This window comes from Ambystoma mexicanum, chromosome 5q (assembly GCF_040938575.1).
Source record: "Ambystoma mexicanum isolate Mex_15411 chromosome 5q, UKY_AmexF1_1, whole genome shotgun sequence".
Lineage (NCBI taxonomy): Eukaryota > Metazoa > Chordata > Amphibia > Caudata > Ambystomatidae > Ambystoma > Ambystoma mexicanum.
Window position 1 is genome coordinate 934,126,954 of NC_090933.1, and position 18,135 is coordinate 934,145,088.

At 43.9% G+C, this 18,135-nt stretch overlaps 1 protein-coding gene and 1 pseudogene across 1 annotated transcript in view; both read left to right on the forward strand.

The window, feature by feature from the left end:
* The window catches only part of GRHL2 (grainyhead like transcription factor 2), a 567,062-nt gene extending 549,388 nt beyond the window's left edge, over positions 1-17,674 (forward strand). The window contains exons 15-16 of the mRNA XM_069621448.1: positions 14,052-14,116; positions 15,932-17,674. Of these exons, the coding sequence (XP_069477549.1) occupies positions 14,052-14,116; positions 15,932-16,046 (180 nt within the window). The 3' untranslated portion in view covers positions 16,047-17,674. The remainder of the gene's footprint in view (positions 1-14,051; positions 14,117-15,931) is intronic.
* Positions 9,012-9,152, forward strand: LOC138499045 (small nucleolar RNA SNORA49; annotated as a pseudogene).
* Positions 17,675-18,135: the final 461 nt, after the last annotated feature.

Consider the following 18,135-nt stretch of genomic DNA (forward strand, 5'->3'; position numbering starts at 1 on the left):
TAATCCAAAGATTCATAGAGTGAAACAAGGGTGCAAGAAACCCTTAATCCAAAGATTCATAGAGTGAAGCAAGGGTGCAAGAAACCCTTAATCCGAAAATTCATAGAGAGAAGCAAGGGTGCAAGAAACCCTTAATACGAAGATTCATAGAGTGAAGCAAGGGTGCAAGAAACCCTTAATCCGAAGATTCATAGAGAGAAACAAGGGTGCAAGAAACCCTTAATCCAAAAATTCATAGAGTGAAGCAAGGGTGCAAGAAACCCTTAATCCAAAAATTCATAGAGAGAAGCAAGGGTGCAAGAAACCCTTAATCCAAAGATTCATAGAGAGAAGCAAGGGTGCAAGAAACCCTTAATCCAAAGATTCATAGAGTGAAGCAAGGGTGCAAGAAACCCTTAATCCAAAGATTCATAGAGAGAAGCACGGGTGCAAGAAACCCTTAATCCAAAAATTCATAGAGTGAAGCAAGGGTGCAAGAAACCCTTAATCCAAAGATTCATAGAGTGAAGCAAGGGTGCAAGAAACCCTTAATCCAAAGATTCATAGAGAGAAGCAAGGGTGCAAGAAACCCTTAATCCAAAGATTCATAGAGAGAAGCAAGGGTGCAAGAAACCCTTAATCCAAAGATTCATAGAGAGAAGCAAGGGTGCAAGAAACCCTTAATCCAAAGATTCATAGAGTGAAGCAAGGGTGCAACAAACCCTTAATCCAAAGATTCATAGAGAGAAGCAAGGGTGCAAGAAACCCTTAATCCAAAGATTCATAGAGAGAAGCAAGGGTGCAAGAAACCCTTAATCCAAAGATTCATAGAGTGAAGCAAGGGTGCAAGAAACCCTTAATCCAAAGATTCATAGAGAGAAGCAAGGGTGCAAGAAACCCTTAATCCAAAGATTCATAGATTGAAGCAAGGGTGCAGGAAATACCTTAATTCCAAATGACTGGGAGAAAGAGAAGGGTTGCAGAAAACCCTAAACCCTGATTTTAGGTGCCAAGAAGGCAACAGCGGACAGGTACAAGAACTTTGAGCATGAATTAAGGGACACTTCAGTCCAGGGAAAAGTTTGAAGTCAGGACTTGGATATATCTATATATTCTCTCTAGTTCTATTTCTATTTACCTCATTTCAAAAGCTCAGTACAATTATTGGTGCACAACAACTGGTTGAATTAGCTTACTAAACTTCCGAAAGTCAGATGGATCTTATATGTAAGGGAAGGAATTTTCCACAAGCTTGAAGTACTCCAGAAGACATTTCAGCCCCTCCACTCTGACTTTGTTAAATCTTGGAGCCGGATGCAGGCCGGGAGGATAGCTCAGGGGAAACGTGTGTGTCTTAGAAGCAAGACAACGCATAGCAACACAGGTTCAAATCCCAGGCTTGCGCTTAGAAACCTCTCTGGTATTAAGCGTGTTATGAAAGAACATTTATAATTATATGTTTTCATTGTGTGATATGATATGGCATTTATAACACGCTTATACACAAGTTTTTCAAGGAGCAATGAGGAAAGGGAGGGGAAACAGAGGTAAGAGGGGGAAGGGGAAAAGTGCGGGTTCCCATCCCATGGTAATGAGTAAACTTCTTGCATTTATATGCAAGAAAAAACAATTGTTAAACTATCTTGTGAACCAAGCAGATCATTTCACATTTCATTTTTAGTCTAGCAGGTAGCCAAAGCAATCTTGCAAGAGACAGATTATCCCTAGCACCAAGACTACATAAAACTAAGATTCCAAACAAGATAGGTCCAAATGTTACAACAATCTAGCTGTTAACCTTTGCCGACATAGAGAAGTATTTAAAGATACTGTGAATAACCTTGAGCTGAGAAAATCTGGCTTTAGACACCAAATTTAACTGGGAGGATAGATGAAGACTGGAACTAAATTTTACCGCTTTATTTTTCACATCTTCCTAGATATTGGACAAGGGCCAGTACAAGAGGGTCAGATATCTCCTGACTAAAGATGACATTTGTCTAAAGGGATTAACACCTCCATTTATGAGCCATTTCGTTTTAATCTGCTAATACACATCCAGCGTTCTATGGCAGACAGCCCACATTGAATATTCTTTTTTTGGATTGATTTTGGCCGCCAAGCCCCACAATGATTTGCGTATTACTGGCATAGGTGTAAATATGCAGCCAAAAGGATTCCACCTATTCTGCTATAGGTGAAACATATAAGATAAAGGCAGAAGGGCCAAGCCCTGAGGGACACCAAATATTGAAGATTATGTGCTGGATTCAAATGGACCCAACACCACTGATTGTTTTCTGTCAGTGTGGTAAAATATAAAATAATTCCATGTGACTCTGGGGGCCAGTGACTCTGGGAAGCTGGCCTACATGACCGGTCCTTTTGTTTCTTGGTAGAAATTTCGGATACTGGGCGGTATCCAACCATCAGGTTCCACAAGAGGGGGTGGGATAAATGGTGATTACACCTCTCCAGGTGGGTTCTGATAGGTGGTTAGTTCAAGTTCAGTACAGTTTGTTTTGGTCGCAGCATGGCTTAGCATTATATGACAGAATAAGTCAGGAGTGTTTACAGGGGGGAATGGGTCGAGGGTGGAAGAGGGCGCTCTGGGTGCCTGTGACAGGGGTCGGGGGGAGGGGGTCAAGAAATGGTTAAATGACTGAGTTGCTGAGAGTATCCTCCTGGAACGTCAGGGGATTGAGCAATTATGTTAAGCAGGTCAAGGTGGCTTTGTATCTATGTCGAAAGGGGATTGGGGTAGCAATGCTACAAGAGACACACCCCACAGTAGAGAAACAGGCTTGGGTACTTCAACAATTCCGAGGGGTGGGATATGGGTCAGCCTTTTCTACTTACATGAGAGGAGTACTAATCGGAGTAGCTCCAACAGTGCTTTTGTGAAAAGAGGTGTATCTTACAAATACCTATGCTCCTACCCATGATGGGTCTACCACCTTCCGCTCCTTGTACCCCAGGCCCGCCCCTTTTTGAGGGATGACATGGATCTGGGTGGAGATTTTAATTGTTCTTTAGACCCAACATTGGACTGATCAGGCAGCGGGGACACCACGCCATACCCACCAGTGCATGTTTTAAAGACGCTACTGGAGAAGTTGGATTTGCAAGAGGTCTGGCAGTGGTTGATGGGAACTAAGTTGGAATTTGCATGTTACTGAAGTGTGCAAAGAGTTTATACACGTATTGATTAGTTTTTCACAGGGGCAGATCAGCTTGTGGAATTTGTGGGAGCCTCATATGGGGACAGGACACACTCTAATCACCCGCTTTTGACTGTAGAATGGGTGATGAGCAATCACCCTGCCCTCGTACCCATGTGGAGACTATAGGCAGAGGCCCTTCTGGAAGGGCCATTCCGGGATAACATGGCAGGACTTATAGAAGAGTATTTCTGTATCAATGAGGAGAGTGTTAGTTGCCCAGGAAATGTATGGGATACTTTCAAGGTGGGGATACAAGGAGCTGCTATCACTAAAGCCGGGGGGATTAAGAGGGAGTTAGTGCAGAAGTTAGCAGAATCAGAGGCAGCAATTAAACAAGTGGAGGGAACCTATCCAAGGGAGGATGATGTGGAAGGGAACCCTATCAAGCTTAGACAGGAATGCCTGGAACACTGGGAACAATCAGGTAGATATAGCTATGCGAAATACACAGAGAAATTTCATGGGCAGGGAGATAAGCCGGGCAGGTTGCTAGCATGGCTTTTCTGTGGGGCAGAAAACCCTGGTGGGATCACCGAGATAGAGGACGAGTGAGGGGAACTATGGAGATTGCGGCGGGAGATCACAGAAACACTGTCGGAGATAGGTTTACTCACCCAGCAGGGAGCAGGCAGAGGTGCTAGGCACACCGCTTACGATAGAGGAGCTCAGGGCGGTGATCTGGGCATTGCCCACGGGCAAGATGCCAGGAGGAGTATAAAGAATTTGTGGATGAGGTAGTTCCGAGGCTACTGCAAACCTTTGAGGAAGCATATGAGGTGGGGCAGCTACCCCCAGCATGGAATAATCTATTATTGTCCTGATATTGAAGCCAGGGAAAGTGGGGCAGTATTGTGAATCGTATCGCCCGATATCTGATCAACCAAGATAGTAAAACCCTTATGCCGGTCCTGACGGAAAGGCTGAAGATGGTGATAGGGGCATTGATCCATCCAGGCCAGATTGGATATGTCCCTGAGAGAGCGACGTCTGGGGACTTGAAGAGGCTACATGCAGTCATAGACAGGATGCAAACGTAGTCAGAGAGTTGCGCAGTGGTGGCTCTGGATGCAATTAAAACATTTGACTCAGTAGGGTGGGAGTGGTTGCATGCCTCCTTAGAAAGATTTGGGGTGCGAGAGGGGTTTATGAGGTGAGTCCAGAGGCTCTACTTTATACCGCTAGCGAGGGTACAGGCAGGCAGATATGTATGTCCCCACTGTCCCCCATGCTGGAGTCCCTCGCAGTGTTCTTGAGAAAGGGGTTTAGGGACACAGGGATCCTGATGGACGGAGTACATTATGTGGCCTCACTATACGCTGATGACATGCTGGTGTATGTGCGTAGCCCGGAAGATAACCTAGCGCAATAACTAGAAGTGTTGTATAACTTGGCAGCACTGTTTGGGATATTGATCAGTAAGGCAACGTCCTGTATATTTACATTGGCAGAATGGGTGGGAGTAGAGGAGTCACGCCTTTAAGACTTGGAGCTGCAGTAGAGGGTACAGACATTTAGATAGCTAGGTGTTAACATATATCATGATATTAAGATGGCTCACCAGGAGAATAAGCTGCGGGCCAAGATGTGGCTGGAGAACTCAATTAAGTTTCGGAAGAAACTACCACTCTCAGTGATGGGAAGAATTGTGCTACTGAAGATGGTTGCTCTCCCCCGTTTGTTGTATCACTTCCTGAACATTGCATATCTCATAAAGAAGTCCTTCTTCAAGAAATTGTGTACAGTAATAGGGGGCTTCATATGAGGATCTGGCAGGCACAGGGTGGCCCTAGACACACTGTGCAGGGACTACAAAGACGGCGGAGTATGTCTTCCTCATTTCGAATTATAATATTTAGCAGGGCAACTACAGCACATGGGGCGCCTCCAAGGGATGGCCAAGGGGGGCCACGGCCACCCTTATAAAAGCATGTGCCCCCCGACCGGACCATTCATTTATGTATGTTTGTTTTGGTAGGCCACCCCAAGACTTCAAGTGTGGCCACCCCTATGAAAAATGTCTGTGGGCGCCACTGCTGGGTGGCTGTCAGCCCAAGAGACACTAGAACACACCCTGATGCGGGTGGTGACTGCTCCTTATTTGGTGAGGGAGGTGCTGTGGTTGGGGAAGGGTAGAATCCGAGACCCCCTTTTACCTCTTACCATTGGCAAGGAAGATTTGGGCCAGAACCAAGGTGCTGCTAAAATTACGAGAACCCTACTCTTCTCATGTACCCCTGGCGGCGATTAATGGAGAAGAAACAGCAGACCGGGCATTGGTGAGGTCACAATGAGAGGAAAAGGTACTATTGACATTGGGGGATTTGCTTTCGAGAGATTGAAAAAAAAAGGTTTGGGATGCAGAGGGGTCAGTTCATGCCATATTCCAGATTGGTGTATGGGGCACGGAGGAGGTGCAGGGCATCCCGAATCTCCTGGAAGAAGAAAGCACACTGGGGCTGTTGTATGACTTTTCAGAAGGGGGGCATGGAGTGTCCCGAATGTACCAGGAACTGCTAGCAGCATTATTGAAAGATATCACCAAAATAAGGCGCAAACGGGAATTTGACATAGGCAGGGTATTTACAGAACCAGAGTGGTCCAGAAGGCTGTTATACCCCATAAGGTTTCATGGTACGCTAGGCTTAAGCTGACCCAGTTCTATGCGCTTCATAGGGCCTGTATGACTCTGCATCTCATTTTACAATTCCTGGGCTAGACGGGTGGGGCAGGGGGTACCCCAGGTGTGGAAATGGAGGGGCAGATATGATGCCCATGTGACTAGATTTGCCTGGTTGCCAGAGGCTTGTTTACTCTGGGTGTTCCGGCACCCAAAGAGTGCTAAACCAGTGAACAGATTGGTAGACCTAGCCTGGGTGTTGGAAAAGAGGAGGATTGCCAAGGCATGGACATCTCTAGAGAGTCCACGTATAGAAGGGTGGTGGAATGACCTGCAACACCTAACTTGCGTCGCATCTAGATAGAAATGTGACTGTTAGCATGTGCCACACTCGTATGGAATTCTGAACTTTGGCTTCTGTCGCTTCTGGATGGAAGTGTGAGTGTCGGCATGTGGCGCACCTAGATGGAATTCCATAATTGCAATATTAGCATATGCCACACTTAGATGGAATTTCTCAAGCCTAGTCTGTGCCAGGTCTAGACGGGAATGTGATTATTAGCATATATGATTCTCAGCATGCACCACACTTAGAATTCTTAACCTAGCCTGCGTCGAATCTAGACCGACATATGATTATTAGCATGTGCCACACTTAGATAGAATTTCTCAAATTTAGCCTGTGTCGCATCTAGACAGAAATGTGATTGTTAGCATATATGATTCTCAGCATGCACCACACTTAAGAGTTCTGAACCTAACTTGCGTCGCATTTAGATAGAAATGTGACTGTTAGCATGCGCCACACTTAGAATTATGAACCTAGCTCGCGTCAAATCTAGATAGAAAGGTGACTGTCTCCAGGTGCCGCACCTAAATGGAATCCCACAATTGCAAGGACAGCAATGCCATCTAACCAACCAACTAACAATTCCATCCCTCTGCATACACCTCTCAAACTCTAACCAAACACAACCACAAACCTAAAAGGCAGCAATCTGCACAAACTTCACAACAATGCAACAACAAAACAAACCACACATAGACTTGCACAACAGCACACGACGACTACGGACCACAAAACACCCCAAGCCCAGCCAACGGACCCACCGGGCTGAGGCTGTCAACAGCACATCACTGCTCTCTTGCACATTTCCTGCTTCCTCCCATTAACTCAACATCCCCTCCTCTTTCAGAGCCACCAGAGCGCCAAGGGACCACTACGGTGGTGATAGTGCGCGGTACAAATGTCCTTTAACATTAACAATAACATTGGTCCATAGCCGAGGCTGCAGTGTGGTATAGTGCTATGCAGGCTGGAATGAAAGAAAGTTCAGAGAACGTGGCAGCCTGGAACACCCTGGTGTACTCACTGTTTAGCTCGATGGATGACAAACCCCTTTGGACTCCTGGTCAGGGGTGGCAGGACAGGGGAGAGGTGGGATATGGAGGAGACGGATGGAGGGTATGGAAGGCAGGATGAGCGGGACCTGAGGGAGGAGGACGGGGGTGCACCTGGTGGAACTTTTGTAGGTTACAATCCACGAGTTGCTAGCTTTTCTAGTTATGTGGGGGGGTGGTTGTATTGCAGGGTGGGATGTTAACGACAATGTGCTGAGATTGAATATTGATTGTTGTACTGTAACATGATGGAACACATGGAAATAAAAAGATTTTTTGTTAAAAACCTTTGCATTCTCAGTTAACACATTATTTTCTTTTTAATTTTTTTTTAATTAATCTAATATGACTTTCATCTATAAAACAAATTAAAGTACAAGGAAGAAATTATCATCATACCAAAATAAGATTTACATAAACAAATTACAAAATTCATTGTTTACAGAACAACACGTTAATAAACATCTTGAAATATATGAAGTAAATACCTAATAACAGCTAAAATCAGAGACATTTGATTACACTACAAGATCCTAGCCTATACGACAACTGGTGTTAAAAAAAGCTACGTTCCAAACTAGCCTAGAGAAATGGACACATCTCAAAGGTTGCAAGTATGTACATTCTACTTCTAATATATAAAATGTGTGTGTCCAGAGGGGAAATGAAAGTTACACCATGTGGTTTACACCATGACTTGAATGTAAGGTTGGGGACAGGATGGGTGGTGAGTGGATAAAGCCCTCAGACATCCTCTTTGCGGCCTAGAACCCCCTCCAGATGCCATAGACAGGAAGGCTGGTTGCCCCACGACAGTGCCTTAATGGTCTCCGCTACTGGAAGTGAGGTGGGCGTCACTGCAATCCTCCTTGGTGTAGGCCTGAGAGTGCTGTGGCAGTTACCATGTGAGGTAGAGTGTCGTGGTGGTAAGACTGAATCACGCGCATGCGTAACACTGCGATAAAAAGGAACCGTTTAAGTGCTGTCAGGAGATAAGAATGTGGTGGAGTCTCGGTACAAGGGCACAATGGGCAAAGATGACGGTAACAAGTGTCCGTGCGCAGCGAGCCTTCTTCGTGGCATATTACTCCACCGCACTGCTTGCAGGGGCTCCTTTGCGTGCCCCTTTATTATGCATTCCTCGTCAGGTTCCATAGACATAGAAATAGGGATGACATAGAAATAGGCATTCCGTGGAGGAGAATCACCATGATGCTGTGGTTTTTCCTCTTATTCTTTGCCCCACTTTGTTCACAACCTCATAAGCTGTCTCAGCATTTGTTACCAACTTTGCTCTATTGTACAGGCCCCCTACCTGAGAATTCCTCCGCCATCTGTGCATGTACTATTGTAAGTCATTTCTGTTGGAAAGTGACATCCCTGTTCTTCAAATAAATACAGATACAAATACTGTGGTAAGGAAATAGCTGAGTTTGGAGGGGAACACAAATACTGATAACCACTTTTTGTTTCCTTTTTGACAACCATTGCAAAGCTTGTGGCTCCATCGATGTGTTCTTTCTCAGCAGCCTGTTAGTTTGCATATAACCTGCTTCCAGAATTCCTTCTCAATGGCCGACTATCCTGGTTATGGCCATGTCAAATTCCTAGCTGACAGGCTGATGAGAAAATATCAATTTATTTATACAGTGCTTCAAGAATGGTTTTGCCGACACGAAGCACTGTGATTATACCCATTATCAGCAGACAAAGGGCCTCATTATGACTATGGAGGTAGCCATGCCGTTTTTAGCGGCATGGCTACCCCCATACCGGGTACCGGGTCCAGGTTTCCTGAATGAGGAAATACCGGGCCATTCTGACCTTGGAGGGCCCGGTATTTCCCCATTCAGGGAACTCGGACCTAGTACATCCCCATTCCCATTTGAGCCCCCATAGGGCTCAATGGGACTGGGGAGGGTGCTAACAACGGGCCCGTTAATGACGGGCCCATTGTTAGCATCCTGGTCTGCTCGCGGGACCCGCTAAGGACGCCTGGTTCTACCAGGCGTCCTTAGCGGGACCCGCGGGCAGACCTTCTAATGAGGCGATAGGGGGTTAACGGAGCCGGCATCTCTACCAGTGCCGTTAACCCCCTACTCCCAGGGTCGCAAAGAGGCCCAAAGTATTGGTACTCACTTTATCAATCTAGGAAGGATAAAGGGTTGTGCGGGCCCGTGCTACCTCCGGCATGGACCTGAGATTGCCATCTAGTCGGGCACCACCGAAACTGAGTGGTCATGCCATTGATCTTGGGGTGAGTGGAACTAGTGAAGAGGTTTACTGGACGTGTATAGCTGACCATGGGAATGAATGGAGGTTTTGCAGGCATCCTGGAAGAGTGAAAAAGACAGGCAGCCAGGAAGCTATTTCCTGTTTCCAGGTGTTTTTCCTGTTTCATCCGTCAGTAAGAAGGAGGGGGATGGATGAAAGGAGGGATATGGGGCCTCATTACAACGAAGGCGGCCCCGTAATGAACGGTGCCGGTAAGGGACCGGCACCGTTCATTACTGGCCTCCACATTATGGGTCTGCTCGCGGGTGGAAGAAAGGACGTCTGGTCCTTACCGGCATGGCTACCTCCATACTCGTAGTGAGGCCCATTGTGTTTGATGTTAGCCAATCCTTCAGCCGGGAGAACCCTATGTGTAGTGACATATAGTGACTACTTGCACACAGACCGTCCGTAATAAATGATTCCTTTAAATCGATCCCATTCTGCCATCGCTTAATGAAGAGTGTGTGCCATATGATTTAGAGCAGCATCTATATACTGCTAACCAACGATGAAGATCCAAACGACAGGTAAACCAGATATCAACAACAAATAAACCTGAACAGATAAGCACAATAAACATAAACATATATCAAGTCATTAACTGCTCCAATAAATAAAGCAACAGTTTGGGTAGTCAGCAGCAAGAGACTTCTAGCAAATACCTGTGAATATGAAATCTGAAACAGTCATATTGTTAGATTTGACTGAGCTCTTTGGAAGAGAGTTTTGCAGCAACCCTTCTCCAAATAAAATTGTGCAGGAACTATATTAGTGGCATGCAGAGAGCAGAGCTGCTGGCTTGCGATGAGGTGTTGTTTAATGTACTACACATTTAGGTAAGGCTAGATAAAGTATCAACAAAATAAAGCAACGCAATCTTCAATATTGGAATTAGTCCCTCAGTCCTTCCCCTCTCCCTTACTCTCCACCCTCTTGATGGTGGTAAAGTGTCACTCGCAATCCTACTGGTCCTTTCATGGATGCTCTGTATTTCTTTTCACAACGTTGCAAGTCTGTTTCTCATCCTGGATCATATGCTGCTTCTCGTCCTGGTTAATCGGGATGCTGTGCTGACCCAAAACACCATAAGGCAAAGGGTTTGTTAAACCTAACCCTCTCAAAGGCAGAGGTCGAAGTGAACAGGAACTATCAGGAGCAGAGTTCCACTCATTTTATTTTTCACTTTTAACAGTTCCACTTCTTTTAAAAATAATTTTCGCCATTTTGGAGCCATATTTCTAGAACGTTATGTATACCTCTTCAATTTACCACGCTACGTCAGTTGGAGGTAAACTGAAATCTGTTTGACCCTACATTTTTGAAGGCTGAGTGACATATCTGGCTTAATCTTAACCAAGGGGAGATGGAGGAGCTATTGCTAACACTAAAAAGGATACATTCCTCACACCATACCTCACCCTGATTTGTAGAAAAGTTGTTCTCTCAGGTTAAATGCCTAGACAGTATAGTTGATTAAGGCCTGGCCACTTACAAGGGTTGCTTTTTCATTTCAGATGTGTAAGGAAGGCATGATATCAACAGTAAGACAGACACAGGTGACCACAGTTCAAGTGTGTTTATTGAACTTCAAAAATGGTTTGAAAAACACCTATCTAATCCTAAATCTACAGATGGAAGCAAGCTACGGCCATCAAATAATGTTAACGCAGTCCTAGTGCTGTCTTGTCAAAATTAAAGGGCCTATACTAATAAACCTATTGCCAATCCTTACCTCTAAATGCAAATAGTGTGGGAAACAATGTTTCATAAATCAAAGAAGTGTTAAAGAAATGATATGTCAGGATGTTCAGGCTGTTGGCCTCCCTTCCCCACGTTTTCAGCTTGGGATAAGGCTGTACACTCGAGCTTAGCACAGTCTCTGGCTTCTTTAGCATGAGGGTGCAGTTCAAACATTAGCATCAGGGCCTTTTGTGTCCAAGTCTCTTTGCCTTCCAAATTCTCTCCTTGCAGAAGTCCTGATGCGAGGAACAAACAATACATTCTTTTCCTCACCGGAATTTCACACATACTCGATTTTTAGGTGATTCACTGTTCACCTTAAAACCCCTTTAGCTGGGCTCAGATCCCCTTAGATACAAACTTTGTAGGATTTTCATGTGTGCAATTTCTCGGGTGATTCTCTATTCTACACGGATCCCCCTCAGATCTGTTTTAACACAATGTTCAAATAGTCTCCCTCTGCTGGGCTCGGACCAATTTAGTTTACTTTAACACAAACTTGCTTCATCCCAAAAGCTTTCAATTGATATCCCTCGTTCGGGCTCGGAACAACTTTCTCTATTTTGTTATCAACTTATTCAATTGATCTCCCTCGCTCGGGCTTGGACCAACTTTCTCTATTTTGTCATCAACTTGCTTGGCAATATCAACATTGAAGATGTTTGATTGTGCACAGGATTTTGCTTGACCCATTGCAGGACCACTTTGATGTACAGTTCTTTGCCACTCTTTCACCGTTCTCAACTCTCAGTTGGATACCATACAGAGACCTTCAAATGAGTACACACGCGGTGCTGGACCACTCTGTTAAGGGTATCATATTTTGGTTTAAAAGTTCAATCACTCATCTGTTGTTCAATTTTTACTCGCATTGGTTATCACATGCATTTCATAAACTGTTCGCTTCAGGGCTCACCATACAATGTTGCCGCTTGCAACCTTGGCTGCAACACAGACTGGTCTGGTATCGGTCTCCCCAAATCACCAGCTGTGTTGCTTTCACTGGCACTGCTTTGTTGTAGGAGCCAAGTACAGTACCATGGCAGCAAGCGATTCTCCCCGCCTTGATTATCGACACGGGAGGGCCCCGTCTACCTCCGACACACAGTGCATGATACTTCAGCCTGGTTTCCTGGTTTTACGCTTTCTATTCTTGAGGGTTCATAAAAGTAACAGTTTCTCTTTGAAAAGGTCAAGGGCACCGCCCTCCTTACGATCCCCTTCTGTTTTGCCGTATTTCTCCTCATGTTAAACTGCCATATTGGAACTGCTGCTTCCTTGTGTGCTTTGCCTTGCTCAAAGTGTGCTCTCATGCTCCACCTTTTATCTGTGTGGGGAAGTATAATGGAAGTCTGGGGTGTGTGATGATCAGTAATTGCTTGACCCTGCCGGACCATTGTATTGGGACATGTGAGTTATACAGCTTGGGTGTTAGTCTGTTTTCTCTCATAGCGAGCTGTCCGTGAGAAAGTGTTCATGTTGTAAAGGGGGTGGGGGGTAGAGTTCCTAAGTATCTGACCTGGTAGGACAGGGTAAAGGTGGTACAGGGAAGGGGATACTGCATCTCGCCATCCAGTGTTCCACAAGACCCCTCATGCAGGGGATCCTCCCGCACTGGTCCAACCCCAGGAACTGGATCCAAAGGTGATGGCCATGTCCTGGCCACCTGGGGGACTAGCGGATGAGACACCATCAGGTTTCTCACAGATGTCTACATGGGATTCATCCCTTCATACCACTGGACACACATGTAGTTGTAAAAAGAGCCTTTGTGACCAGACCTTACAAACTGCCCTGGCTTTAACCCATTGAGTCGTGATGCACTTTGCTCTCACCGAGGTCACATCTACGCTACTTCTTTTGGTACAACTCTTCTAAAGGTTAAAAGACAGCCAGAGACAAGAGGATCCAGCCTTCGTCACCAAATTCAATGTTTTCTCCGTGTGTCTACCTCCGTCCTGCCTTCTCCGGTTTCTCTGTCAGACTTATTTACTTTCTCTGTTTTGCTTACTTCACTCTCTCTTTCTCCTCCACCTGTGTCTCATTTGCCACCTCAATATTTTGCCAAGTTCTTATCTGCGACCCTATTCTGCCCCCCTCATTGAACCACAACGCTCTCTTTCTACGCCTTCTGTCCTCTTCTCCGCTGTTCTCTTCTCATGGTTTGTAGCAAACTTGTTATTTGTATAGACTGTTCAGTGTATATGAAACTGAGGTAAGTCCATGGCCATCCTTACAGTTTTGTCGGTATCCTGCCGGTAATTACGGCGGGATAACGGCAAAACTGCTTTACTGGTTCCGCTGCCTCATAGCCCAGTCTTACCAGGATATTACGAGCAGCGGAGACACCGGTAAGTTCCCATTCCATGGAGTCTCATAGGACTCCATGGAGGGGATTGCGAAATTACCCTCACCAGCAGTACCAGTGGCAGTGATTCCAGCATTTATTTGCTGCTAGTGGCCTGAACTCCCAGCAGATCAGGCCTGCCGGTAGAACGCTGTCCACAACACAAAACATGTGTATACCCGGTCCAGAAATAAATGCCAGTAATTCAATGCCAGTGCTGGAATTACCAGCATTTTTTCGGGCATTTTTTCCGGTTTAGGGAATTTATAATGTGCCCCATGTGTTTGTTTTGGTTTGAAAAAATGTGTTGCCTGTATTCAGACAATACACAGGAACATTGGTATTCATGTAAAAGGTACCTCTCATTCTGAAATGTGAACTGAAATATGCCTTTTTTGCTGTGCTGATTCCATGAACGTATTACCAGGCATTTGTCATAACATATTCTTTTTAACTGTTATTGTAGATATCAGATAAATATGGAATTCCAATGGAAAAAAGTGCAAAACTTTACAAGAAGAGTAAAAAAGGGTAAGAAGAGCATGTGTAATATGGTTTTCAAAATATGCCACTTGCAAGATATATGCATTAAAGCGCAAATAAAGCGTTCTTTCTGCAGAGCAGGTGTTTGTAACCTGTGGTTCTCCAGACAGTTTGTTGATTGCCACTGCCAAGATCCCTTACCATCGACCCGCCCTCCCACAAGATAGGATACAATATAATGACCATAAGGCCAAAGATATCTCTATGAAGCAGGAGGGACATGATGTAGCCCTTTCTCCCAGAGCCCCAGGGCTAGACACGGGTCCACGAGCTGCTGTCTGCTCCCGCAGGCTTTTGCCTTAGCATCCCATAAAGGCGCAAAAGCTACATGGAAATAGTAATAATGTGTTCTTATAAAGCACTTCATAAAGCACTTCATGCCAAACTCCTCCTGCTTCTAAGCGCTGTAATAACAGATGTTATTATCACCCGGTTATGAATGGTGCCTGATTTATCAACATCAGAAGGGTGAAAGTCGGTCCTTGCAGGCTGCCCTCATGTCAGAAATCAATGTTTGATTTGTGCATCTAACTACCCTAACTACCCTTGCATGTACTTTATACTACAATACTCTGAAATAACACTGATTTTGTTAAAATGTTACTGAAGCAGTGCTTCAGCGCTACCAATCAGCTCCATTGAAAGGGAAATTGAGGAATGAAAGTAGTAGTTGCCTTTGTGTGGTTAGCTATTTAAGCAATTGGGGTCCTTTCTGGAAGGCGGTACCAACGGATAATGTACAACCCGAGCTCAGCAGTGCGGCCAGGCCCTTACCAGGTGGTGTAGTCCACCCGGAGGGGCATGATCACTATTAGCAACCAACATTGTGGCTGAAGCAAGGGCGACAAAGAGAAAAAGAGAAGTGAGTGTCGGCATGTGGAGAGAGCGATGAGCAATAGCAGCAATTGCACAGGGCTAGGGCGACACAGGAGAGGGGCAACAACACGGGACAGCGGGTCGGCGAGACTGGAGCATCCGGGGCAGAAGGCGGAAAGAGCCCTTGTGGCGAGGAACAGTAGGTGTGGGGTTTCGGAGGAACGTTGAACCATTAGAACATGGGGAATGCGGGCTTATCCCCGCAGATAGAGCCCACAATCGGCATGTCCTGATTGGATGATGAACGTTCCAAGGTTGTCAAATTACTGTGACGGAACCATCAGAGACGGCAAACCCAATGAAATCCCAATTTACGCCAATGGACTATAATGGAGGCTAACACTGCCTTACCATCACTCGTAATGGCGCTGTAAATCCGCAGAAGCTATTGGTGGTAGCAGTAAATGTGGTTGTGTGCTAAAGATCTTCCACTTAATTATAGGTGTCGACAGAAACGGTGCTTTCTGCTGCATGCGGCACTTGCAGTCCAATAATGTAGCACAACTTGAGTGTAAAAAGCTTCTTCATATGGCTCTTGACACCTAAATGTGAACACACATTGTTTACTAGAAAGCAGTGTAGACAAAATATTTGAGGTACTAATGTAATCTGAATTATTAAAAATGCTCATAGGTACATTGGATTCTACTTGTAATTCTAATGCAAGGGTATTCTTTTTGTGATAGAACATTTGTGTATTGTTTAGAAATGTTTGCACGACAAAGAGACTGATTTTAGCAACAACAAGCTATTTGTGAAGTCCAATCTGTGACTGATTTTATCCCAATACACTGCATTATGAAATGTGTGATCTTAAAGTATGTCCTCGTATAGAAGAAACATGTCCAACTTATTCCTTCTTCAGCCATTTTGTTTGAACGTTCCATTTTCAATCATTGTGTACTAATTTTGATTAATTTTCAACAGTATCTTAGTAAACATGGATGACAATATCATCGAGCACTACTCCAACGAGGATACTTTCATACTCAATGTTGAGCACCTCATGGACGGCCTTAAGATCACACTCACGGAAATCTAGCCCGAATCGCAACGTTCAAAGAGCCGTAGCATTTCATGCCTGGAGCAAACCGAGTAAGAATGTTCCTAAGAGCAGTGCAGGCTTGTTCAAGCCAATCAAAAACATGCTATTGGTCTGCATGGAAGGAACTTGTGAAGATGCACTTCTGCAGCATGGCAATCTGCTTCCTTTTATTTAATACCTATTTGCCAACCAGGATACAATGACTTGAACGTGTCAACATAATTTTAACACACGAGTCTTGACTCGGACATTGGGAACAGTATACATTTATGTTCATATTTATTGTACATGATTCTTTTATATGTAAATATCTTGAGCCAGGATTCCTTTCCCAGGCCTTTCATGGTCATCGAGGACCACCTTTTATTTTTTTTTTATCAGTGTATATGTTCAAGAATGTATTCAGTTGTTTGCAGTAGCAAAAAAGGTTCCTTGTCCATCAATATACATGACTGTTTTTTTTTTACCATCATCATTATCTGATATGCATTCTTATTTCTCGATACCTCCAATTCATAAGCTCTTGCCGTGCATAGTAGCAACGAGAACATAAGACATTCAGATAAAATATAAGATGTAAGTAACCGAACAACATACCCTTCTAGGATGTACAGAATGTTTCTAATGTGCAATAATATATTCAATCTCTTTTGGTGTATCTACTGCCTGCATTATTAGGAGGAATAGATTGTCTTAGATCCATGTTTAAAACTCTGGTATTAAGGAAGTTTATTATTTTTTTTCTTCCAAATGCTGGGTCGCAATTTACAGAGTCTCAAAGAGATGTCAACAAGTAATGACATATATATTTTTGTTTGCATCTTGTAACATATCTCAGCAATTGTGGATTTCCATTTATGAGCAGAAAAACCCAGGACATCATGGAATTCTGCCATTGGTGCATCAAACCAAGACAAAAGAGGATGCAATTGCAAAATGATGACAAACATGCTCCAAACCATTCCATGGAGGCTGTGATAATTCACTGTGCCTTCCACTTTTATAAAATATATTTATATTAAAATTGAAAATGTACTGTGTGAAAATATGCAAGCTTTTATTGAAAAGTACCAAATGAACTGAATATGCTAATTCACTTGTCTCACAGCTTGAAGCTAAGCACACTATATCCAATGATAATATCATATGTGATTGGAGATTACACCATTGCTCTACAAGGTCAGGTCAGCAGCAGGGCGCATTGAATCACTATCAATACAACTATCAGTCTGCCTCTTAGCATCACCAATTATATATTTATCTTCTGACTGAGACAAGCTATGTAGCAGGGATGATGAGTTTAATGGGTGGGCTTAACCTAATTTTCCTATTTAAAATTAGCCTCTTTACTGTATGTTCTTTTTACCTTTTATTATCAATGTGTACTTTACTACTTATTTGCTGCTGTTATTTTCAAAGCACAATGTATGTTTCTTAAAAGCCACATTTTTTATAGTTCACTTAATTGTACATAAAGAAACTCCAATTTTGTTCCCACAGAAAAAGGGCCTGTTTGTCTATAAGAAAAAAATAAACATTTTATATAAAAAATTTAATGTTATGCTTTGCAGAAACTAAAACTGTAACATATAATAAAAACTACACTGCTGAAAAGATTAAAAAAAGACTCGGCAAAGGATGCATGTTCACTAAACCTCAGTGAAGTAAAAGGTGAGGTTTTTTTTCACTGATATTTGATGGTCTTTTTTAATGGCAGATCTTAAAGCAGATAACCGGTGATACATTGACTTGTTCATTTCATTTTGTACAGATTTTCAGACTATTACAATGTAAAAACTGTGTGAATTTACTTACAAAATGTGCACATCTTTATTCCTTATCTATGGCATCACGCTTTGGAGATGCAACATAGGGTAGTGGACAGATGCAAGGGACTATGGTAAAAGTCACCCTTACTTTGTGACTTAATGAATTAAACAAGTGTTTCTAGGGTTCCCTAATATTTGGATGGCATGAACTGACAGACTGTAGAAACTAGCACCCAGTCTATTGAAAGTTCTGGTTCACAGCCAAATTATGTACGGCTCTTGATCCAACTATTGTCTCGAGGAAATTAAATTTTTTT